The 26,271-nt window shown below is 44.0% G+C and overlaps 1 protein-coding gene across 1 annotated transcript; it reads left to right on the forward strand.

Annotated features, from left to right (window-relative positions):
- Positions 1-107: 107 nt before the first annotated feature.
- On the forward strand, positions 108-26,157 carry ECHDC3 (enoyl-CoA hydratase domain containing 3). The gene is made up of 5 exons (XM_079766845.1): positions 108-378; positions 3,568-3,689; positions 5,341-5,438; positions 11,064-11,264; positions 25,225-26,157. Exons 1-5 carry the CDS (start codon positions 209-211, stop codon positions 25,534-25,536), a joined length of 903 nt encoding a protein of 300 aa, XP_079622971.1. The 5' UTR covers positions 108-208; the 3' UTR covers positions 25,537-26,157.
- Positions 26,158-26,271: the final 114 nt, after the last annotated feature.

Here is a 26,271-nt window from a genome sequence, read left to right on the forward strand (position 1 = left end):
GGGGCCGGGCGGCGAGTGGGCGGGGCCAGGGCGGGACCGCGGGGGGAAGGGGCTGTGGATTGACGGCCCGAGGGGCGGGGCGGCGGAGGGATCCGGCCTGGGAGTCGGTCCGGACCGGGACCTGGGAGTTCCGAGCCGGATCTTCCCACGGCCGAAGCCCTGCGGCCGGGCTCGCACCTGCGCCCTCGGAGCGCGTCTCAGGCCCCCAATGGCGGCTGCTGCGGGCTTGCGGGCCTTCAGGGCAAAGGTTCCCGACTGGCTCCGGCGCGGCCGGTGCGTTCCGCTCGCCGCCGGCTTCTGCAGCCGAGGGCCGGCCGGGGCCGGGCAGCCGGAGCCGGGGTCGCGACTCACTAGCTCGCGGCAGCGGGACGGCATCAGGTCAGGCAGCAGGCTTGCGGGGCTGTTCCCGGGTGGGCCGGGCTGGCGGGGAACGGGGGGTGGGGAGCTGGGCCAGAGGCCGCCCGGCACCGCGCCCGCCACCCCACGCGGAGTCCCACGAGGGCGCCGCCCGCTGCCCTGGACCCCGTTATCCGGCACCGCGGGATCTGGCCCGCGAGGTGGTCCCGTGGGAAGGAATCGCGGATGCGGGACTTAGGGGAGTCCTCTGCCTGGGCGCAGTGGCGTCTGAGACCCGGCAAGACCCACACAGGAGGATTTCAAGTGGGACTGCCTCGACGGCCCCAAACCCGCAGACCCGCGGGCTCAGTGTGGGCAGCTCTGCCGCTGCCCCCGCCGCGCGCCTGTGAGCAAGCCCTTCCTTGAGGGTCTGGGCCAGGAGCTGGGCCTGGCTCCAAGGCCAGGGGAGGCCTGGCAGAGCTGCTGCTTGGCCCTCACCCACAAGTGCCCAGTCAATAAACAGAGTGAAGGGCACGCCGTCCTGAGCCCTGCCCTTTGTCTCTGCAGGCCCCAAGCCCCTTAAAACCATACCTGTGCACACAGTGGGAGCCGCACCGTGAAGTCAAGGGTGAAGGGTCTCCAGCCCCATCTGGGCCTCATCCTGACATTTGCCTGGCCAGTCAAGGACCCCATGCGAGGCCCATTTAGCATATCTTAAGTGTTTATATTTAAAAGTTACAAACGAACTCCTAAATGTGTTTTCTTCAGCTGCCCTGACAAGCAGTACTTCATAAAACCTCGAAGGTCATGTTTGAATTTACAACCCTCAGGCTCCTAGGAGTCCCCCCAGAATGGAGAGCCAGCTGCTGACCTGCAGCTTTTCTTTTCTTCCCAGCTTTTGCTCACCACTCTGGCCTCTTCACCCCTCCTTCCCGCTGCTCTTCCAGAGGCTTGGCCCATAACTCTGCAGACACCCCATGCACATCTCCAGCCTTTGAGAATTTAATACAGGAAGCAGTTAACTAACAAATGGCAATGAAAACATCCTGGACCTGGATGTTCTCTCCCCACAGACAACAACTCTTCTTGGTTAGCCCGGGGGACTAGGGTGCCCACTGCACAGCCAGGGAACTCCAGGGTCTCAGGTAACTGCAGCAAGGTTTGGGAGGGGGAGGTGATTCCAGGCGAGCACTTCCCATTATCCTAGTGGTCTCCTGCTCGCTTGGATGGGCAGAGCTGGAAGGAGGCCCAGAGCTCTGTGTTCCAAAGTGCAGGACCCAGGCAGGGGCCGTCCTGCCCATTTTCAAAGGCAGTTTGAAAATTTGGTTGCATCTGATCAGGAGCCTGACTTGTGGCGTGGCAGCCCAATTGTAAAAGGAGACCTGGTTGAGTTCTCCAGAGTGAAACATGAAGCAGAAAGGGAGATAAGAGAAGAACAACCTACCATAAATACTGGGAATTGTTCAGAAGGAAGGAAGCCCCCCAATCCAGCATGGAAGCAGTACTATGTTACTCACTAGGTGAATTTGAGCAGCTCAGTCAAGCTCTCAATGTTCCTTTTCAAAGCTGTTCCTCTCAACAGTAGGTGAGGGCCAGCTATGAATTGGGTACTGCCCTAGGCACGAGAAGGAGCTCTGAAGATGGCTGGCATTTGGATGTTAGCAGAAGGCTAGGAGCCCATGGAAGAAGTAGAGAAGGACTAAAAAGCCAGGAGAGGAGGAATGTGTTTCCAGAAGGAGAGCATGATCCAAATGGCCACTGGGTTTGGTTCAGACAGTTAGGAGCTGCCAGGTGAGAATAGTTTTAGTGGAGTGGCAGGAACGGGGGCAGGAAGCCTGGTTAATGACACTGGTTGAAAAGTGAACTCAGCAACCTGGAGCACTCTCAAAGGGTGTGTCATACGCAAGCCAAAGGATTAATGAGACCCATTTGAGCAGACACTGCCTTGAAGCACTGGCATTTGGGGCTGGCATCTTTTTACACAATTTTGCCTGAGGCCTTAGACTTTTATTTAAGCATCTGTCATGGATAGGATGGCAGCTTTTTGAGTATACTACAGCAGCAAGCACATTCATTATTTTACTGGAAGGTTTATCAGCAATTCTCTCACCACCATCTCCAGGCTACTCCCCTCCACCCCCCACACCCCACATACAGGTTTCACAGTCTTATCAGCATATCAGCTGCAAGTCATTTTTGTACTCAGGAGACAGCATGCACATGAGAAACGATTAATATCACAGCCACCTAAAGATGGCAGCAAAAATAGAAATGGTATTCCAAAGAAAATGGTATTACACAGATTCAGTCATCAAAGTAGTTTTCCAGACAACAGTGACATAGGAGGCTATTTATGGAGAATCCAAGATGACAAATAGCAGTAAGAATATCAGATTCAAAAAAGAATGAGGAAGACAGAAAAATGTGGGTGGGAAACAGATATAAAACATATATTAATAACATGTTTGGCTTGCTGCTTATTCCTTATAACAGCAAAAATAAGACATTTCTGTGTATGGGCGGTAAGATGACAATACAGGTTAATCAGCATACATAAAATAGTGAGCAGGCCTCTGAGTGCCAGCTTCTAGTGAGATAACATGTATGGTTATCTCTTGCTGTACGGTTCTGTCCTTTTGTTCATCACATACCATCCCATGTTCAGACAGCATGAATTATTGTGCAGAATTATAGGATGCCACTATAAAAGGTGGAAAAATGCTGTCATATGTATGTATGGGCAGCTGCACCTTGGCTGCCTCTTCCGTGTGGTGGGTGGGAGGAGATGGGGGCAGACTTTTGGTTCTTTTCCTAACCTAATTTATTTCTGAGGAACAATGGGAAGAAGTTGAAGGTGGCACTGTGTGTCAGATTCCTCTGGCTCCTGCCGCTGTCTTACAAACTGCGAAGCCTCTAGGTATGGGCGGCAATGATTTTGGAATGACTCTGACTTGCCCTTTCGGTGCTGACAGTAATGTTTCTGACAGCAAATCTGAAAAAGAAACAAATCAAGGGAAGAGGGAGAAAACGCAGCCTGCATTTCAGGAAGTCTCCTTGTTTTGACTTAGCCGTAACTCGGGAGAGTTGACAGACCATCTCAATTGCCTCAAAGCACCAGCAGTTCTTTTTTCTGGTGTTTTAAAAATAGCTCCCAAATTAGAAAGGAAATGCAGGGGTCCTCACTTGTTTTGACTGGTGCATGACCCAGTAATTATAAAATGTTCTTCACAGGAACATTGTCTTGAGCAATCCAAAGAGGAGGAATGCGCTGTCACTGGCAATGCTGAAATCTCTCCAAAGTGACATTCTTCATGAAGCTGAAAGCAAAGATCTGAAAGTCATTATCATTTCAGGTACTTATCTTATATCCCTCCTCAGGGTTCTGAAGACTTTTTCCAAAATTCTTTTGTTAACTGGGGATCCCCTCAGTTAATGGGAGAATTGTTTGGAAGCCCCTTTACAAGAACATTCATTGTGAAAAAGTATTGTGTAGTGGAGGGGCTTGGTCCTAACACTTACTTTTTTTTGGTTGTTGACATTATTTTTTCCCCTAACACTATTAACTGGAAATTATAGCAAAGATTACTGTGCAGGGAAAATGTCTTTCCTTTTTGTCAGATACATAATATTCCAATTGGAATCAGATAACTGGTTTCCTCATGGACTGGGTAAGAGGAGTTTAATCACTGATCCTTTGGGTAGCCTAGCAAGTCGATGGGACCAGGCTGCTCAAGCATTTGATTGGTTTGTCTGTCTGTTCCTACCAAACTTTGAACCAATATCTGCAATCTTCTTCAGTTTGCTCATTTCTTTCCTTGCTCTTCTCCAGTAAAAGTTGTTAATGAATTATTTAGTGATGATGGTGATGGTCTAAGTAATATCAGTGTCAGTATTTTAAAGCATCCATAGAAAAATAAAAGGGATGATACCTTGTGATGTACTTTTGTTGTTATAGAAATTAAGGGTCAGTATTTCTGGAGGCAGATACTTAGAATGTTACCTTTTTACCTATGGTTGAATATAAATTATCAACTGTTTTTTATGGCAAAGGGAAAAGATATAGGACAGATATCGTTCAGCAGCCACAGGGATGTTACACAGATGTAGCAAAGACAGTTAACTTCCAGACAACACAATTTCCTCACTTGTTTAAAGGGAATAATATTGCCCATCAAAAGAGTCACAACAAAAGGAAAATATGAGAAAGTGTTACCAGCTTATCAGTAGAATTACATTTCGTTGTTATTAATTTTAACAATAACAATAAAACCACATCCTTAGGTCCAGGTGAAAAATAAAGAGTTCTCGCAATAGCTGGTTTGGCTCAGTGGATAGAGCGTTGGCCTGTAGACTAAAGGGTCCCGGGTTCCATTCCAGCCAAGGGCACGTGCCAAGGTTTCAGGCTCAATTCCCAGAATTGGGTGTGCCGGAGGCAGCCGATCAATATTCTCTCTCATCATTGGTGTTTCTATCTCTCTCCCTTTCTCTTCCTCTCTTTAATCAATAAAAAAATATATATTTTAAAAATAAAGAGGTTCTCTTTACCTTCTGACCTTCCGGATTGCAGCCTGTACGGATGGCTAATGTCTGTAGACTAAATGACAGGGTCGTTGCAGAAGGCACAGTGGATTTTGATGGACCTACATGAGTCAAAAATTTAGGCCCGATCAAATCCAAAAACAAAACTGTGAGACTGGAGGGACAACTCTGAAAGAAGCCGTCCATCTGCTTTGGTTACTGCATGTGTAATTGCATGTGTTCATTGGTTTCCACCTTGGACCTTTTTGAGTACAGATGCCTCACGTCGAATTGTCATCACAAAATACTGGCTACAACTTTTCCAGTTAACTGGAATTATCCTTACCAAACTGGGCCATTAACTTTCTGTGTCCACAGCAATGATACAGTTGTTCATTAAAATGATTCAATTGACAAATAAGTGACCTTCTCAGCTCTGCTGTTTATACCTTTTCATTTTCTTTTCTCAATTGGAACCATTTGCAGCTGAGGGACCTGTATTTTCTTCCGGGCATGATTTAAAGGAACTGACGGATGAGCAAGGTCCAGAATATCACACTGAAGTATTTCAAACCTGTTCTGAGGTAAGCCAGGAGGACAACTTGCATTGCAAACCTGAAAATGATAATTACACATATTAAATATTGAGTTAGGCTTCTAGTTTACAGGTAAGGTTTTATCTGTGAGACCTAACCACAGCAGAACTACTAAAACCTCTGTGACCATTGGTGAGTCCTTCATCCAAGCAACAATTTGGTTTAGACCAGGGGTCCTCAAACTTTTTAAACGGGGTCAGTTCACCGTCCCGCAGACCGTTGGAGGGGAGTCGGAGAGTGCGGCGCACATTCCACACATGCGCACTGCGGGCCCGGGACGAGTCGGCTGCTAAGCAGGACAGGCAGCGGCGGCAAAAACACCCGGCGGGCCGGATAAATGTCCTCGGTGGGCCACATGTGGCCTGCGGGCCGTAGTTTGAGGACCCCTGGTTTAGACTTTTAAAAAGCAACCATAGTTTGCTATTGATATGTGATATGCCAAAGAAAGGGAAATATTTGTTGGTATTGATAGCTGCTATTCTCCAGCATCATGGGTATGTCTTGGTATATATGTCTTAAGAGGTAAAGGATAGAAATGTACATCTTTATAGAGAAAAAAACCTAAGATTATAATTTAATTTTTTAAACTGAAACAGTTCTGTTAATGGGAAAGAGAGAGCATTCATAAATGGAATAACAATAACAATTTTAAAATTCATTTTCAAACCCTTCTTTCAACCAAGCTTTATAATCATCACCTCCAACTAGAAAAATTAACCTCTTCATTTTCACTTTTCTCTTCAACCACATTAACAAGGGAAATTTCCAACAGATATAGAGGAGGAAGAACAAAAAGTTTAAGATAATTTATAATTGTATCAAATCAACCATTGGATAATAAAAAATTAAATATAGAATCCAGCTTTACATAACACATTGTTCATTTCAGGAGTATTTATTGAGCACCTGCCAAATGTATGATGCTTGCAAAATATTGAGGGAAATAAAAGGAAAAAGAGTTTCCTGCCAAACCAAAAATGGAAATCTAGTTGAGAAACAAGACATAAAAAACAGTTTCATAACTTGACCCTAAGATAACTTAGCCTAATTTTTCACCATTCATAAACTTCCTCATTCTTTCATTTGATCACTTATGATTCAATCCTATATAATAAAACCCTAATATGCAAATCAACGAAATGGCAGAATGACCAGCAGAACGACTGGTCGCTATGATATGCACTGACCACCAGGGGGCAGATGCTCAATGCAGGAGCTGCCCCTGGTGGTCAGTGCACTCCCACAGGGGGAGTGCCACTCAACCAGAAGCCGGGCTCATGGCTGGTGAGCGCAGCAGATGTTTCTATATCTCTCTCCCCGTCTCCCTTCATGAAATCAATAAAAATATATGTTTTTAAAAATCAGGTGGCAGGAGCCTCTCCCACCTCCACAGCAGCACTAAGGAGCAGTGAGCTGAGCGGTAAGGAGCAGCGAGCAGGCGGGCGGTAAGAAGCAAGGGGTCCCGGACTGTGAGAGGGATCCTGCACTGCGAGAGGGATTTCCAACTGTCGGCTTAGGCCCGATCCCTGAGGGGTCCCGGAATGCAAGAGGGTGCAGGCCGGGCTGAGGGGACCCCTCCCCTCCATTGCACGAATTTCATGCACCGGGCCTCTGGTAAATAGATAATGATATCTACTATGTGAGCAATGGGGGTTGGGAAACAGAAGGTGATTAAGATACCTTCTTTATCATCCTTTTTTTCCCTTGCCTTTCCAGAAACCCATTTGCAGATCAGATTATAGTTCTCTCACTTCATGGAGGGACAAAGGGGAAAAGTGATTAGCTTGAGGTGTCATAGACAGGAGAAAGCAAGCCAGAGCTAGGACTTAGGTCTTTTGTTTCACATTAATGATTATGCAACCTTCTGCTCCTGTGTTTGCCAAGGTTGGTGCTTTAAAAGTTATTTTCCTATTGATATCCAGTAAGTTTGACCAAAATAGAAAATCATCAAAGAAAACCAGTAGAGCCCTCCATCCTCCTGAAAGGACCTGCATTTATCATTCTGCAAGAGGATCTGCATGTACCGAGGTCTAAACAAGTTACCAAAGGGCGGGAGCCAGGCTTCTTCAGAGGATAAAGACCGATTGTGTGGATGCCTCCAGCTCCCTGAAAAGGACTCAGTGCCTACACAAGACCTAGCCCTGATGCAGTCAAACCGAGTGAAAATGCATTGATATGCATTTAGTATGGCATGATAGTTAATTATTAAAAATCAGTCTGGCCAGCAAGGCTCAATGGTTGAGTGTTGACCTATGAGACCAGGTCGCAATTTGATTCCCAATCAGGGCACATGCTCAGGTAGCAGGCTGGATCCCCAGTGTGGGGCCTGCAGGAGGCAGCCGATCAGTGATTCTCTCTCATTATTGATGTTTCTATATCTCTCTCCCTGTCTCCCTTCACAAAATCAATAAAAATATATATTTTTAAAAATCAGGAAGAGGGCAAATTGAGAATGAGTAGTACTTGGTTGTGGAAGAGTGATAGTAACGTCTGTGAGCTGCTGCGGCAGCTTTCAATAGACACCTGTTCTTGTCCGTCTTCTTCAGTATCCTGTGAAGTTTGATGGTGGAAACCCCAGTCCGGGAGATTCTTCTTTTTCTCCTCACACCCCACCAGAAATGACGACGGGATAGGTCCTCTCGCTTTTGAATATAATGTGGACCCTCAGCAATGCTGTTGTATGAGGCTACAGCAGAGTTAAATTTATGTCACATTTTGGAGTAGGCTGGACCCCCAAAAGTGCTTCATCTGGAGGTAAAATAGGAGGAATAATCAGTTCTTGACTATTAGGGGATCAATTATCTAGCTTTATTCTCTAAATTGCTCTCTAAGTTTATTTAAAATTATTTTGAATTATAAAAGTAATAAATGTGTAGTACAGAAAAGTTTGGTAATCTAGAAAAACAAAAGGAAAATAAATTATTGATACCATACCATGATTGTACTACCCAGAGAGAACTATAATTAATAAAAATGTTCACTACATTTCTTTTTAATAATTTTTCCACATGAACATATTCGTCTGAATAATCATACATATATATGATTGTACTGTGTAATTATATAATATTGAATGCTTCTGATGTTCCAGGTAATCACTTGAGTACTTTAGACATATTAATTTATATAATTCTCATGTTCTGTAAAGTTGGTGGTATTATTATACCCATTTTACAGATGTGAAGACTGAGTGTTAGGCAGTGAGTGAGTGATAGACTGGGCATCAAACCTCAGCAGCTGGCTCCATTACACAACGCACAGACTACCGTGCTGATGTTTCTCTTGGAAAATTTCATTTTAATGGGAATACAACATTCCATGAAATGAATATAGTCTAGTTAACATAGCCATTTCCTTATTTTTATATACTTATTAGTTTAGATTTTATTATTATACAGTGATGATTTGGTGAACATCTTTGTCCAGACGGCTTTTTATCCTTTCAGATGATTTCTGGTTAGTACAATTCCTAGATCAAAGGTATGAATATTTTTAATGTTGTTGATATATACTGGATTACCTAAATATTTTCCCACCAGGTAGCATGAAATCCTAGCCTTTTGTAGGTGGCAGACAAGAGATAAATTGCTCAACTCTAATCACAGTCCGTTGACTTTTCATAAGTAACTGAAGTTCATTAGGTGACAGGTGACATGCACAGCTAAAATGAAATTCTGTCTTTCTTTTCAGTAAATTTCTGAGTTTCTTGTGTGTTCTTTTCCTTGTTACTGTACCTCACTATGAATGAGCTCTATTACTGACCATCCCATTCTCACCTAGAATACATGAACCCCATAATCCATGCGTGGCTTGGGGTACAGGTACATAAAAATACATTCTTCTATGAAAAGGGTCACTAGCACTTAGATTCTCAAAGGTGACCACCGTCCCCAAAAAATCAAGAGCCACTACTATAGAACATGACAGCATATCCTTAAAAATATAATTAGCTATGTTATAAGAAAGCTGACAAATTCTAAATGCTTATAAAGACAAAGGTAAGTTCCTTGGGCAAAATCAATGAAGGCCATCTTTCTTTGAGTTGCTGTCATGGTAGGAAAGCCCAGATGAAGCTCCTCTCTCCCTCTCTGCCCTCCCTGCCAGGGTTCAAAGAGCAACCATTTGTAAATGGAAGTTACCACAGCAACACAATCTGTGTAGAGTGTCTTCAAGAAGTGGAGAAATAAATCAAGTCATTTCAAAAGCTGCAAAAATAAGTTAAAGTTCTGGAGACTTATGAGGGGAACTAGTATCACATGAGCAAGTTTTTGGCTGCTCTCTACCAATAGCACTGTTTTAGGAATTTTATTTATTACTAGAGGTCTGGTGCACAAAATTTGTGCATGGGGTAGGGTCCCCTCAGCCCAGCCTGCACCCTCTCCAATCTGGGACCCCTCAGACATCCCTCTCACAATCCGGGACTACTGGCTCCTAACTGCTCACCTGCCTGCCTGCCTGATCGCCCCTAACTGTCCCCCCCACCACCCTCCGCCGGACTGGTTGCCTCTAACTGCCCTCCCCCCTTCCAGCCTAGTTGCCCCTTACTGCTCCCCCTGCCAGCCTGGTCACCCCACGCAGCCTGCTGTTCAGTTGTTTGGTTGTTCCTCACTAACCTCCCTGCCGGTCTGGTTGCTCCACGCAGCCCTCTGTTCAGTCGTTTGGTCGTCCCTCATGAACCCCCCTGCCGGCCTTGTAGCCCCATGCAGCCTGCTGTTCGGTCATCCGTGTGGCTGTTTCAGTCGTGACAGCCCCTCTTTTTATATATTAGGATTATTATTTTTAAAAATAGGTTTTTATTTTGATTTCAGAGAGGAAGGAAGAGGGAGAGAGAAATAGTAACATCAATGAAGAGTGTGAATCATTGGCTGCCTCCTGCACACCCCACACTGGGGATCAAGCCCGCAGCCCAGGCATGTGCTCTGACCAGGAATCCAACCATGACCTCCTGGTTCATAGGTGCACACTCAACCACTGAGCAACACTGGCTGGGCTTTTATTTATTTAGATAACAGCAGGATGTTCCCCACTTTTTTAATACAATTGAAAGAACATTCATGGTGGCAATTTGAGAATTACTAGAGAAATTGCCTTCCAATCCCTTTTCCATCTTAATTTTTAAAGGAAATTCCAAATATCAGTGTCAGACCTTTAACACTAGAGCTCCACACAGGCTAAGTGAGAACAGAACTATTTGTTCCGCAGAGAGAGAATCAGCTTGGTTCTTCTGTAGGGCTGCTGAGGAAGCAGTTGGAGAGGAGGGGACTGCAGCCTCCAAGAGGCCAGGGGCTGGGAGTCAGATAGATGTGTGCATTCAGACCCCACAGCCACCACTTGTGGATCTTGTGGCCTTAGGCCAGTTCCTTCCCCCTGAGCCTTGTGTCTCAATTGTAACATAGTGTTCCTTCCTCCTGGGCTTCTCAGGAGTCAAATAGCACAGTCTGGTCCACAGTCAAAATTCAATGCAAGTTCTCTTTGTGCCTGCTTGTCCTTTTCCATAGAATCTGATACACTCATGGGGATGAAAAGTGCTCTGAAGTAAAGTCACATGAAATAAACATTAATGTTGCACCTCACTCTTGGATGGATGTGAACTGGTTATGTTTGCTCCTTCAGGTCATGATGCTGATCCAGAATCATCCCGTCCCCGTGATTGCCATGGTGAACGGCTTGGCCACTGCTGCTGGATGTCAGCTGGTTGCCAGCTGTGACATTGCCGTGGCCAGTGACAAATCCTCATTTGCCACTCCAGGTGTAAACATTGGGCTCTTCTGCTCCACCCCTGGGGTGGCCTTGGGGAGAGCAGTGCCAAGAAAGGTAATCTGACCCCTGCAGCCTCCTCTCTAGTTGTAACCCTCACATGCACTGGCGGGTTGGCTCCAAATTCGCTTGTTAAAGTACCATTTGAATCAGGATGGTCTGCATGAAGCACAGCTGGCTGGATGTGCTGCAGTGTTCCTTCTGAGACCTCTTGTCTAGGGGGGAATGCGTAGCTTCTCACAGGGTACTTCACTTCGTGAATCATGCATTTCGCTGTTGCCTGCCCCTCTATGTGGCTAGTTATGGTTTTGGATTTTTTTTGTTTGTTTTCATAAAGGCACACATTTTTTGTAATCTTATTTGAAATGCAGTTGAGACAGTTTTGTTGCACTCAAAGGGTGTCCATGACATGTAATAGCATGGTGACATGCCAGTACCAAGAGGCTAGGATATGAGTGTCACTGGCTGATTGTTTGCTGTCAGCCTGTCGTATTCTAGAAAGGACTGGAGTAACTGCTATACTGAGTGTGTCGGCTTTACGATGGTTCGTATTTCAGGAGCATGGAACATCTTGAGCTCAGCATGTTGAAGCTGCCCCAGGAGCCATATTGTAAACGTTGTTTTGTCCTTGCTAAATCCATTTTCTTTACAAAGCTTTCTCCCTTCCTATAAGACATAAAACAATATTTATTGAACATCTTGTGAGTAGAAACCAGTGACTTCCTTGTTCTAAAAAATATATATATCTTCATTCTCAATGGGAAATCTGTTTTTAAAAATGGGGGCGGGGGGTATGTTGTATACCATTTAGTAGGAAACTAAATTGCTTTCTAGGATATCATGTCCATTTAGCATCTACTACAAAAGTCAGCAGTTCTCCATATGCCTGAGGCACAAAAGAAATGAGACCCAAGCGAAATCAAGCCACAGAGCCAGAGACATTTAGGGAAGCACTCCTTTTTTTCACAATGCCTCCTCATTAGTTTTTACAGAGGTGTGTGCTTTTGCAGATGTTCTGAATAGAGATACCTACCAGCACACACACACATGAAAACTGGCTGAACATGGGCTCCACAACTACAAAAAGTGGCCTGTCCAAACACAGAGCTTGCTGAAATGTGCTCAGCCCAAGGGGGTGGTTTCATCCTGTCAGGATACACATGGACTTTAAATGTGGGGTGTGTGTGTGTGTGTGTGTGTGTGTGTGTGTGTGTGTTTTCTACTTTGTGCCAGTACATTAAATTAAAATGCATTCATTAAAAACATTGTCAGCGTATTAACAAACTATCTCATAATTGTGCAAATCAACTCACAAGGCCTTTTGCATATTAAAGGGTGGTTGTCTGGTTAGCCTCTCTGCAACTGTTCATCTTCAACCATGTTAAGGCATTTGAAACCTTTAAGTCATGATTGTCCTGTCAGGATAAGAATCCATTCTCTCTTAAAACAAACTTTTAAAAATCAAGGCTTATAATTGAGTCCTAAAAATCTAAACATTATACCATATTTTTCAAATTTAAATTAGTTTTTGAGAAGAAAGAGAAGGAAAATGTGGCAAAAACAGGACTTTAGTTCCCACAAAGCCCAATTCTCAGAACCACGTTGCATAATTGTCCAGCATGAGAGATTAAGGGGCAGGATGTTGTAAGACCAAAGTAACTGGCCTCCCACAGAAAGTTCTGGCAGTGCCAGACCCACTCAGAAGACGGGAGAGGATCTCCAGTATTGTCCCATTCGGATCCCTGCTCTGTGCTCCTCCTGTCCTGATCCCAGGAGGCCTCTGAATCACTAGTCAGGGGTAGCATTCTTGTTTTGAAGTCTTCAGAGTTTTTCCAGTTGTAACAGATGTCCCTGCATGTGGGGCTACTTGGAGGCATAAGGCAGAGATATAGTTTTGGGTTCGTGTTAATGAGCTGAAATCACAGTAGTGATAAAGGGGATTTAGTGGGGTGAAAAGCCTGCTGGCACTCAAGGCCTTTGCCAGGTTTCGGGACTACAGATTTTACCCTGGGTGGCCCCCTTTGGGAGGAAAACTGGGGATTTATAAAGATCTAAACCTGAACAAAACACACCTACCTATTGTCATTGCTTGATTGCACTCACAGGAACACATTCTTACACAGGCCTGTAAACTGTGGGTGTTGGGTAGGTATCCCCATGCACATCCACAGGGTAGCAAGCAGGTGCTTTTGCAAACTGACCTAATTGGGAAATGTGGCCTTTTTCAGGCAGCTTAAGACCACACATATGGGTCACCAGTACCCTCTGCTGGTCACTATGGAAAACTGCTTAGCTGTGACAGAGACCCAGGGCTGCAGCTGGTCCACTGGGAGCAGAAATGATGGCATGGAGCCCTTGTGTTCAGCCAGACTGATCCTGGGCATGAATAATTTTCCACGATTGTGAAGTGTTTCTCTCCTCTGGTGTGAATTAAATAATGTGTCTTCATTGCACCATATAAACAATGTGCCTGGTGCAGCTGCGCCCTTTGCCTATCAGAGCTGGCCTTGTTCAGAGATGTGGAGCCGGTGCCTCGGTGGGTGGCACCCCTCAGAGCACATGAAAGATCCGAACCCCTTTCTTCCAAACCAGTCATTTCTCTGCGGTAGGAACACTTGCTGCCACCTGTTTACCTACAGTAACATGTATCTGTAGAATCTGATTTCTCAGTTGTCTAATTAGAACAGAGTAGCACTTCCAAGCTAGAAGGAGAGTTAAGGTACTGACCCTCAGCTGGTGTGCAGTTCACCAGAGCCTGGAGAAATGCAGGTCTCAGCCCCCAGATCGACTTCATCAAATCTGCACTCTATCAGTGATTCCAGTGGCTGTCAGAGGTGCCTTAGTGTCTTTGAGGACATGCTCAGCACCCTAATTTACTTACTTCTCAGGTTGCCCAGCCACTTAAATTAGCCTGGTGATCTTGTCAGCTTCATTCCCCTCTGAGTCCTCCAGCATCCCAGCCCCTCCACTGCCACCAACTGGTTCTTGTCATCGGCGTGACTAGGAGGGATCTGGAAGACTGCTCTGCTTTCTGGGGCCATGATCCCTAAAACACAGATAGAGATTCATACATGTTTATAGCTGGAATAAGCATGTGAATAATAGTCACTGCACTTATTGGGTGTTACTGAGTGCCCAGCACTGTAGTGTAAGCTGTATACATTGTCTCTAATCTTGACAATTCTGCAGGAGGATGGTGGTCTTATTTCTGTTTTTCAGATAAGGAAACAGACTCAGATGGGTTAAATTGTTCCCTTAAGGTCTGTAGTTAGTAAGCGGCCTCAGGGACATCCAGACACAAGCCCCACCACCCTGTGAGTGAGCCTTGGCCTCCAGTCCTTTTTATTGTTTTTAATGCAAATAGCCTGGGAGGAGGAAGTAGTAAATCACCAACTTGTTAGGGGGGGACCCAAAAAGTACCCCTAAAATGAACAAGAGTTTATTAGGAGGTATTTTCTTCTCTCTCACCTCAAGTTTCAGGGGCCCAAGTAAAGATTGTTGCTTGTGCACTATAAAATAAACAGGCTTTCTTTTTCTTAGGGAATGCCACTCCATTACCTAATCTGCCTGGGTAAAGTCCCCATAAATCAACACAATGCCAAACAGTATTACCCCACTAGGCAGGTGAGGAAACTGAGGCCCAGAAAGAGGCATAAGCTAGGCGTGGGTGACTTAGGAAGCTAAAGGTAGGCCAGGAACTCTGTCCAGGCTTCTGGCCCTGACCCTATTCCAGTCAAAATGTCTTTCACAAGCAGCTTTAATCCCGTTAAGACCTCCTTGGTCTCCTGGACAGAGAAGTGCCAGGATAGCAGAAGCATAATCTAGTCTCATGATTTAAAAAACCATCTAAATCAGTGGTTCTAAACTGGGGGCTGCCCTGGCCGGTGTCGTTCAGTTAGAGTGTCGTCCTGTGCACCAGAGGTGGTGGATTCATTCCCAGTCAGGGCACATCCCCAGGTTTGATCCCTGGTTGGGAGACAACTGATCAATGTTTCTCTCACATTGATGTTTCTCTTTCTCCCTCCCCCCACCTCCCTTTCTTCCTCTAAGATCAATTAAAAAGTAAATAAATAAACTAAGAGCAATTTTGATCCTGGAGACATTTGGCAATACCTGCAGCTATTTCTGATCATCACAAATTGGGAGTGGGGGATACTACTGGCACCCAGTGGACAGAGGCCAGGGATGCTACCCTGCGCAGAACAAACCCACACAACAAAACATTATCTGATCCAAAAGATACAATGGCACCGAGACTGAGAAACTATGATCTAGATGCTCTCTCACCAGAAGTTTCTAGGGCCCACTACATAGAAACATAAGCAGTAAGTAGGTTGTGCTGATGTGCTATATCTTATATATAGTATAAACTGTTCCCATTATCTCTCACTGCATAACCACTATTCTTAGTGGATCAGAACAACAGCAATTTGTTTAGCTCATGAATCTGCAATTTGGACAGGGCTCGAGGTCAGTGAGGAAAGCTGATCTCTGCTTCACAGTGTCTGTGGCCTCAGCTAGGAGACTTCAAGGTGGGGGAGTGACAGCTGGGGACCGTCAGTGTAAGGCATGTTCACTCACGCTGGCTGCTGAGGCTGCCTCTCAGCGGGGACTCAGGCACTTAATGCAGCCTCTGGGCGGTGTGGCTTAGGCTTCCTCAGAGCAGGGCAGCTGGGTTCTCAGTCTGTGTTGCCAAGGGAAAGAGCCAGATGGAAGCTGTATCACCTTTTGACCTAGCCTTTAAAGAACTAAAGTGCCACTTTGGCTGTACTGTTTGCCCTCATCCGTTCATTCATTAAATCATTCATTGATGACTATTTAATCGGTTGTCTGCCACATGCAAGGCGTTCTTCTGATGCTGGAGACACAGATATGAACAGAACACTAAAAAGAAAACTCATCCTGGCCAGTGTTGCTCAGTGGTTAGATGTCGGCCCATGCACCAAAGAGTCATGGGTTCGATTCCCAGTCCAGGGCACGTACCTGGGTTGCAGGTTCGTTGCTCAACTCCGTTTGGCAAGGGTGTGGGAGGCAGTGGTTGGCAAACTCATTAGTCAACAGAGCCAAATATCAACAGTACAACAATTGAAATTTCTTTTGAGAGTCAAATTTTTTAAACTTAAACTTCTTTTAACGCCACTTCTTCAAAATAGACTCGCCCAGGCCGTGGTATTTTGTGGAAGAGCCACACTCAAGGGGTCAAAGAGCCGCATGTAGCTCGCGAGCCACAGTTTGCCAACCACTGGTGTGGGAGGCAACCAATGGATGCGTCTTTCTCACATCAATGTGCTGTCCTGCTGCCTGCCATGTCCTTCCCCACCCCACCCCCTGCCCACCTTCCACTCTAGCTTAAAGCAATGGGAAAATAGCCCTAGCCAGTTTGGCTCAGTGAATATAGCATCGGCCTGCACACCAAACTATCCCAGGTTTGATCCTGGTCAAGGGCACGTACCTCTGTTGCATGCACCTCCCTGGCCCAGGCCCTGGTCAGAACTCATGCAGGAAGCAACCAATCAATATATTTCTTGCGGGGGCCTGATGCGGCGGGGGCCAGACATGGCGGGGATCTCCCTTTTCCGCGTCCCGCGCAGAAAGAGAGATGAACGAACCGGTTCTAAGTGGAGGCGGGCAGGGATTTAGAAATATTAGAAATAAAGAGAGGAGACACAGAGATAGATTTGAAAGCTGGGGCTGGGTGGATCTTTCTGTGCCTGGCTGAGGCCACAGAACAGATCCAGACTGCAAAGCTGAGGCTTTATTTATAATCAGGGACAAACAAGGCAATTAACAATGTTCTTGTAAGTTTCACTTGTTTTGGCAGCACTTGCTGCCCCTCCCACAGCCCACTAGCTACCCAGGAAGGATCTAGGGATCAGTTACAGGATTAGGCTTAATTATGCTGGGAGAGGTCTGCCTTCCAAATGAACTTGTTTGTGACCCTGCCACAGGTCAGTCAGAGGCTTAACCCTATAACCGCTCCCTACATCTCACCCTTTCTTTTAAATTTAAACTACTAATAATGGAGGTAAAATTTAAACATCAAAAACAAATTTCTGACTATTAAAACATTAACAAAGCAATGCCAATGCAAAACCCAATAACAAAACAATGCCAATGCAAAATCCAGACATGGCTATTAATAAAACAATGCCAATGCAACACAACAATAAAGAAATCAAACTACAGTAACATTTTCCTACTAAATGAAAGTTTCTTTTGCTGATTTACTCAAGAGTCCTCAGACTTGGCCGTGCATGGCCAGAAACATGATTGAAGAAGTAGCTTCAACTTCTTGCTTTTCCACAATCTGCTGTGCTTCAGTCGTTTTCTTCAGATGACTCCATGTTGGCACCTCAGTCCCCTGTGTAGCTTAGCTTTCAGTTTTCTTCTTCTGCTTTACTGTCATCAGGGAAGCTCTCAGTCCTTTTGAGTGAAGGGACACAGGAGCTTCTCTGGGTCCATTGTAGTGACAGATGTAATGCTTTGGCACCCAAATTGGCTGCATTGCTCCTTCTGGAAAGATATAAAACACAACCTCTTCCCCACATTATTACTGAATCTGATAAAACTCTTGTCTGGTTTATCCTTCCTTCCACCTAGCTGACTCGGTGGAAGCTATTGTACAGGAGGCCCGATGCCCTTCACCTGCTGTACGACCCTTTGCATTATAATTCAAAAATTTTTAAAGTATAAAAAGCATGACTGAGCCTCTTTTGAAGTGACACATAACACCTGTCTCCCCCTTTTCGTTTTAATAAATGATTTTAAGAGTACGATTGGCTCTTTCCACTATTGAGTGACATCCTAATGTGGCAGTTAATACTATTCCCTGTGTTAGAAATAAGGCAAGACCCTAAAGTCAGGGGTCCTGGTAGAACACAAAACATCAAACATTTTTTACTTCTATGCAGAAGGGTGTGCATACATGGTCTGGAAGCGCATGCACACCGACCTTCCTTGCCCTTGGTCCTGGGCAACCTGCAGCAATGCACAGGTGCTGACTGCTATTATGGCAAGGCATCTTCACTATCTTTATTTTTGGACTATTTCTCCTCTGTTCTTGTGGGCCACTATTTATTCTGTGGCTGGAACAATTCTATCAGGTCCTTTCTGGGATCCCTTGTTGCAGGAATCCGCATGGTCTTGGTGTTTTCTGGAAATATAAACATATTCTAGACCAAAGGTTAATAAAGAAATCTTTTCTATAAATTAGACTTGGGGTCCTTTTGATTTTTGTCCAAATGATTTTCCTTTGGCCTATTTTTACACCATAAGATTTTTCATGGGTGCCTTATCAGCAAAATAATTTTTAAAGTAAAATTTTAAAGCAATTAAGGCTTGATGTAATTTACTTACAGGATATTATTCTACTACCCTTTTTTGATTAATTATTGTGAGGCTTTTGTAAAAAAAAAATTAATGCAGTCTTGATGACCTTTTATTTTTAATTTTTGCAACAAAAATATGACTGCTTTGGATTCATTGGGTGTTAAGCAATTTTACCATGAAATGAACTACCAATAGAAATTTTGGTTAATACTTTAGGAACAGCCTTTTGTATAATTAGATTTTCTTGAATATTCACTTATTTCATTTAGCCAATATAAATTAATCTGAAAAACTTGACTATTTTACTGTCAAATTTAATACTCTAACAACAATCTTAGTTTATCCTGTAAATGTTAATGGAAAGGTTTATTTGCATCCTTGAGAAAGCCCTGAGCATTCCTGGTTTTAGGCTGGATTTAGACATAGGGCAGCTGCCATGGGCCAACTCTCTGTTGCCTGGGTCCCAATCCAAGCTGGGCCATGTCTCTCTGTTATATGGGTCTTTTTCCGATCTGAGCTGGGCCAAGTCTCTGTATGTTGCCTGGGTCCCGATCTGAGCTGGGCATGGGAAGCGCAAAGCAGCCATGGGGCAGGAGACCTCCCTCTGCAATGTTGGGGGGGTGAGGTTCTGTGCCCCACCTCTGTTGACCCCCAAATTCTCTCCTGATGGCCCCTTGCGACTGTGCCTGTCTTAGGTTGTTCCTCCCTTGAGGAATCTTACCCGTCTTTGACTAACCAGCCATCCTCCGGGGCCAAGCAGGGTGATGTGAGGTTCAGTTCTGTCTCCTTGGTAGCCTATGCCCCTATGGCCTCCATGCCCAGCACCTGCCTTGGGATCCCCTCGCCTGCTGGCGGGGCCCTGGCATTGATCACATATTTTGGGGAACCCAGGTTTCTTCTCCTGGAGGGCCCAGCTCACACCATTGGGTGAGAGACAGATCCATGGTACCAGCCACCATGAGGCTTCAACCTCAGCATGAACAGAAAACTCAGGCAACAGCTGTGGGCAATTGGATTGTGAGAAGAGGGTCCCTCTTGGCAAAAAGGGCAAGAAGGGCCAATATAGAATGCTCAGGTGCCTTCCCAGGGGGCCTTCCACACTGTGGAAGGGGTTAAATCCTTTCATGTCCTTTTTAAATTGCTGCCAAACATTCAAAAATTTAGATTTTTAAGTTTGTTTGGAATAATTGTACAATATGCTGTTGTAAAATATAAAAAATTATGAAAATGTAGAATAATATCATATAAGGATATTCTTTGCTCTAGGCCATGGCAATTCAATTTCAAACTGGCTATCAATTTCTTTTTGTATAGAAAAGATTTTAACCAGTTAATATCCCCTAATAATTTCTGAAAGTCATTTAATCTTTTCTTATCTCCACCTTCGGAGGCCTAATGCATTGGTTATCAATTACAATCCTTATGATATTTGAAGGAAACCTCTCTTTATTTCCTTCCAAAATAATTTTTCAGGCTATAGAGAGTTTCATTTAAAAATCTTTGCCACATGAAACAATTTCTCTTAAGGTTATGGTGACCACTAGTATGGATCAGATTTAATATTTAATAACAATCCTCAGTTTATCCTGTAATACCAGTGAAAGAGATTTCAAAATTTTCAAATTCCTCCTTTTTTATTAAGCAAGAAATTTATTTTTTAAGAGTATTCCATTAGCTAATTTGCATATACAGAGGGATCATGGGAAGCCTTCAGTAATTTTCTTAGAAGACTTATTTAAATTGCTTGCAAAGACATTGGCTTATTTAAAGGAAGGGGGTTGGCCTTTGTTATTTCAAGATGGCAGCCCCCAAACCACGTGAGTGGTAAGACATGTGGTCATCATGGAGGCTGCTCAATCTGTTCTTTTAAAAGAAAGTAAAAAATCACATTTCAGACAATCACTAGCTGTTTTTGGTCGTTATTAGAATTGTTTATAAAATTATTGGCTTTTCATTAAGCTGAAAACCTTGATTATAATTTAATCTAATTTATTTAAGTAATTAAAGTAGGTATCTTCTTTTTTTAAAAAAAAATAAAGCAAAATTACGTCTGAATTCACAAGCCACAAATGTTGCCCCGCCTCTAGCTTAATGCAGGAGGCTACATAAAATCGGGCAGTAAATGGTGGCTTCTAATCAGTTCTTAAATATTATTTGGATTCAATTACTTACAAAAACATTGGCTTCTCATGTAACTTAATTTATATAAGACCTTGATTATATTTTAAAAGCTAATATATAAAGTAACTTAAGTAGGTATCTTTAATTAAAAAAAAAAAGGCAAAGAAATTTATTCAGTAAACTTATAGGTTTGATACTTTATTGGTCTGATCTAAAAGCATAAACTGTCCCACCTCCAGCCGATTCAAAAATGCAGGCTGCTTGAGGCTTTTGTCTTTCTTGAAATTCTACTGCTGTTGAAAATTTTGGCTATATTTAAGAAATATATTGTTTTTGCCCTTCTTACAGGCGAAAACTTTCATAACATTTAATATATATGTATATAAGTAAAATATGTTAATTAATTTTTACTTGATAAAGCTTTCCATGTGATTCCAGGTATCAATCGGTTTAATTAAAAATATATATTTGTTTTAAGAGAGAACAGACTTTTGAAACATTTCGGGGCCCGTGAAATATCTAAAAGCTACTCTCAAAACCTTGAAATACACTTGGAAAGATCAAATATATATATTTATATATTTATATATATGATTTGAAGATTATATACTTAAATTATTTTAAAGAATATCAATTACATTTAATTTGGATCACAGGATTAATCCTCCTTTTTAAATCAGACAAAGAAGTAACATATTTTGAATTCCTAATTATTTAAGAGAAAACACATTTTATTTTCTCAAAAACACGTTTTTATATTTTAGGTATTATTACCACATTTATATAATTTCTCCCAATTCAATTTGAACCTTAAACTTTCAGAGCTTGCAAGTCAAATATTAGCAGTTCTTAAGAATTTTTATATTCTTAAGAATAAATTTTAAAATCTAATAATTAACTTTAAACCATGTTTTTTCTGCTCGGAGAAACTGAGAAGCAAACTTGTAGGTTAAAGGAGCCACTTTTGCAGGAAAAACCTTCTGACCTAGCCACTTGACCTTTTCTAGGAAGGTTGGCTAGCAAAAGTTGTAGCCATTTAAATGCAAATTTAAAAAGGGTGTAGCTTTAAAACCTCTTTATGGCAAGAAAAGAGACCTTGAACTTTCAGAGCTTTAAATTTTAGGTAGCAAAATTAAATACTTAGCATTTCTCAAATCAATAATACTTTTACATTTTTAAGGATACATTTCAAATAAAATATAAGGCATATTTAATTAATAGATTAACTTCTATCCTCTAGACTTCATGCAATGCATACTAAGATCAACATTTCAGTATTATAACAATTCAATACATTTAGATCATTTAAATTTATCATTTGATTTAGTAAACTTCCAAGTTCTTTTAAATTTCCAGCCGATAGGCTTGACCCAGCCTCTAAATTTCAAAACGGTCACAATTTTCCTGCTGGGGAAGTCAAGAAGCAAACTCTCAGCCATTCATATGTAAACTTGGCTATCTACTTCCTGCTATTTACTTGCCTCTGGTGGGAAATTTCAAGAGTTACTTTAGATGTCTTGGGGAACTGGCCTGTATTTCTTTCTCTGGTTCATCTTCGCCATTTTTAAGGCCAAAACAGTCTCGGGTTTTTATTCTGTACACAGCAAAAAGTTAAGTTCAGCTCAAAACTATGCGCACTCGTTTTTAAACTGGCCTTTTCCCTTTACATGTGCACAGAAATCCCGGATGCATTTATGAATTTGTAAAAGCTTTAAGTCATTAGCTGGAAAAAAGAAAAAAGAAAAAGATGGCAAAGATGAGGCGAAGAAGTGGCTTTCTTGGGGAGTGACATCCATATTGGATCGCCATGTGTCTCCCTTCCCCCACATCCTGCTTGCTCCGGGGGAAAGATTCAGTGATGGTCTGGCATTTACTATTTTTATTTTATTTTTCAATTTTTATATATTTTTATTTTTTAAGGAAAGAAAAAGATTTTTAAGAAAAAAGAATTATTGGCAGTTGCTGAGAAGTTCCTTTTATCCTTTTCTATCTGGTTACAAGTAGTTTACACATGGAGGCGGAGGGGGTGCAGATGGTATTCTTAGAGACTTGCACCCTTCCACAGCACCCCACATAGACATTCTTAAGCTCTCCTGTGCTGAATCAAGGCCATCACCAATTAAAATAGGAATTTTTTTTCTGGACTTTTGCTGAGTATTGGTCACACAACTGCTTTCTAACCTTTTCCCAGGTTTCATCAACAAAACTTAAGAAAGAAATCAAGAATCTGACTATGCTTAACAGCATCTTTGAGCTATGAGCATAGTTTAAAGCATTTTTGAGGATTACCCACATTTTACACCCGGCTATTTCAATTCAGTTCAATACAATACACTCCCCAATACCTTACATTTCTTAAATCTGTGGCGCGCGCAATTCTTGGGAGCGATCCCTTGCCTCTTACCTCTTGTTGCCTCTTTCATGGCCCACGTTGGTCGCCAAAATGCGGGGGCCTGATGCGGCGGGGGCCAGACATGGCGGGGATCTCCCTTTTCCGCGTCCCGCGCAGAAAGAGAGATGAACGAACCGGTTCTAAGTGGAGGCGGGCAGGGATTGAGAAATATTAGAAATAAAGAGAGGAGACACAGAGATAGATTTGAAAGCTGGGGCTGGGTGGATCTTTCTGTGCCTGGCTGAGGCCACAGAACAGATCCAGACTGCAAAGCTGAGGCTTTATTTATAATCAGGGACAAACAAGGCAATTAACAATGTTCTTGTAAGTTTCACTTGTTTTGGCAGCACTTGCTGCCCCTCCCACAGCCCACTAGCTACCCAGGAAGGATCTAGGGATCAGTTACAGGATTAGGCTTAATTATGCTGGGAGAGGTCTGCCTTCCAAATGAACTTGTTTGTGACCCTGCCACAGGTCAGTCAGAGGCTTAACCCTATAACCGCTCCCTACAATTTCTCTCAATTTTCTCTCTGTCTTTCCATTTCTCTTCCACTATCTCTAAAAATCAATGGGAAAATATCCTTGGGTGAAGATTTAAAACAGAACACCAACCTCAGTCAAGGTTAGCCTGAGAGTATGATAAAGTGAGACCAAGCAAGCTCCTTAAAAAATATAATAAAAACCTAATATGCTAAGTGTCCCAACCGTTCATTCAATCGTTTGACCAGTCGCTATGATGTGCACTGACCACCAGGGGGCAGATGCTCCGACTGGTAGGTTAGCTTGCTGCTGGGGTCCAGCAGATAGGTATTGGGCGAGACAGGCCAGACACACCCTAGAGCCCTCCCACGGTCCCTCCCTGGCCCTGATCGTGCATCAGTGGGGTCCCTTGGCCTGGCCTGCGCCCTCTTGCAACCTGGGACCCCTTGGGGGATATTCGACAGCCAGTTTCAGCCCGATCCCTGCAGGCCTGGCTGAGGGACCCCAACGTCCTGTGGTGTCTTTGGGCAAGGCCGCCTTCTACAAATCTGTGCACCAGGCCTCTAGTAAATAAATAAAAACAATGGAAAATTAATCCTCAGGATAGGATTAACAATAACAACAAAATAATCTCTGTCCTAGTCAAATTCACATGCCAGCAAAGGAGATAATACAATAAATAAATGTGTACAGTATATAGTTTGTTAAATGATGAAAGTACAAAGGATTAAAATAGAAATGGGATAGTGTTGAGGTTGGATTGCAATTGTAATAGGTATGGTCATGGAGTACCTCACTGATGAGGTGACAGGTGAGCAGAGACCTGAAGGAGATGAGGGAACAGGCCCTGAGGCTATCTGGGGACACAGCATTGCAGGCCAAGGAAAACAGCAAGTATAGGACTGCGGTGACAGCACACTTGGTGTGTTCAAGGAACAGCAAAGATGCCAGCTGGGCTGCAGGAGAGTGAGCAAGGGGAGAGGGGTAGGAGAGGCACTGTGTTTCTTATGTATCTGGAAATCCTTTTTCTAAATCAGACATTATAGTTTCAAGAAGCTCAGCTTTTTAGAATTACAGAATTGAGGCACAGTATGGCAGGCGGACAGAACTGAGGAAACTGTAGAATGAGAAAGGTATACTCCCCCTTTCTGCGGGCCTCGGAAATCTGGGGGGAGAGGATTGTGGAAAGAGGTCATTCCCTCCTTATAAGTTAACATCATGCTGGACCCCTCCATCTGTCCCTAGAAGGCATTTCCTTTTCTTCCCCTCCTTCTCTGGGAGACGAGGCTGCTCTTTCAACTCAGGCTGAGGTGGTGGCTTCTCTGGACATCCCTTTCTTCTGGAAAGTAACCACTGCACTGGCTTGTGCGAGGTGATGGGCCTTGTTCTGTGGTGTTTTCAGTTTCATACCATCAGATGTGGCCACTGTCCTGTGCGTGGCCCTTGAAAGAGGCAGCTCAAATCTCCTGCCTCTGTAGGGCTGGGAGTTCAGCTTGGGGAAGGAACAGGAGGACATGGAGAGTCCCTCCTTCTCCTTGCTCCTGGAAAGATCCAATCTGTTCCTGAGAACTGGCCCAGGTTGTCAGGAAGTTAGGACACCAACCATCTCAGCAGAGTGAAATGGAGAGGGTGGGACTTAGGTGGCAGGGGGTCAGGAGTAGAGTGCCTAATAACTGCCCGTGTTTCCTCCCCCAGGTCGCCTTAGAAATGCTTTTTACCGGGGAGCCCATATCTGCTCAGGAGGCCTTGCTCCATGGGCTGCTCAGTAGAGTAGTGCCGGCAGAGCAGCTGGAGGAAGAGACCATGAGAATCGCAAGAAAGATCGCTTCGTTGAGCCGTCCTGTGGTGTCTTTGGGCAAGGCCGCCTTCTACAAGCAAGTGCACCAGGACCTTAGAACAGCCTACCACCTGGCCTCCCAGACCATGGTGGACAATGTGGCCTTGCAAGATGGGCAGGAGGGAATCAAGGCCTTCATCCAGAAGAGAAAGCCTGTCTGGTCACACTGAGTCGGCCATATTAGAGGGATGGGGGGAGTGTGACCCAGGGAGCAGCACTCAGGATGCTCCCCGCCCCCCCGCCCCCCACCACCACCGCTGCCTCATGACAGGAACAGCAGACAGACTGCTTCAGTACCATTAGTAATGGTCCCACTGCATGGGGTCTGTATTCAAAGCCATGGTTCCATGGGGAAAGGATGAAAGGAGACTCAAAGGAAATGCTAATTTAAGGGTAGTGAGCACCTATGCGGGGTCAGCTGTGGTAGTAAGCCTGGAATTTTATACACTTCTTCACGGGACCTTAAGTGTGGGACCACACTGACATGGGAGAAGGTGATGATAAAATGAAGCATGAAAGAAGGATGCCAACCTGCTTCCGCTATCAGAAATGTCCCATACGGTGGGAGGTAGTTCTGTTTGCCCAGACACACGAACCGTTTCCAATCTCCATGAGGTATTCTCCACATTGCACATCTTGGTTCTATTGAGAAAGAAACATGCCTATGGCTTTGGAATAATCGTATGTGACTTTAAAATACTAAGTATTTAGAGAGTCTTGTATTTTATCTTTTTAACCAGAACATAAGCTGTTTGAGGAAAAAAATAAATGAATTCTTTCTTTGTACTACCGACACTGAGTAGGTGCCTGATGTTTTTGTAGTGAATGTCCTAGCCATTGGAGCTACTGTTAAACTGGGACCCTGGGCACAACCTGAGGATAAAAACATCAGGATAGGTGGGAAG

Source organism: Cnephaeus nilssonii (genome assembly GCF_951640355.1).
Source record: "Cnephaeus nilssonii genome assembly, chromosome: 1".
NCBI lineage: Eukaryota > Metazoa > Chordata > Mammalia > Chiroptera > Vespertilionidae > Cnephaeus > Cnephaeus nilssonii.

What these genes read in the sequence shown, in the direction of transcription:
- ECHDC3 (XM_079766845.1), top strand. Translation starts at nt 209, where the DNA reads ATGGCGGCTGCTGCGGGCTTGCGGGCCTTCAGGGCAAAGGTTCCCGAC. An exon ending in GAAAGTCATTATCATTTCAG is followed by an intron (nt 3,690 to 5,340) that starts GTACTTATCTTA and finishes AACCATTTGCAG; the next exon opens with CTGAGGGACCTGTATTTTCT. An exon ending in GGAGAGCAGTGCCAAGAAAG is followed by an intron (nt 11,265 to 25,224) that starts GTAATCTGACCC and finishes TTCCTCCCCCAG; the next exon opens with GTCGCCTTAGAAATGCTTTT.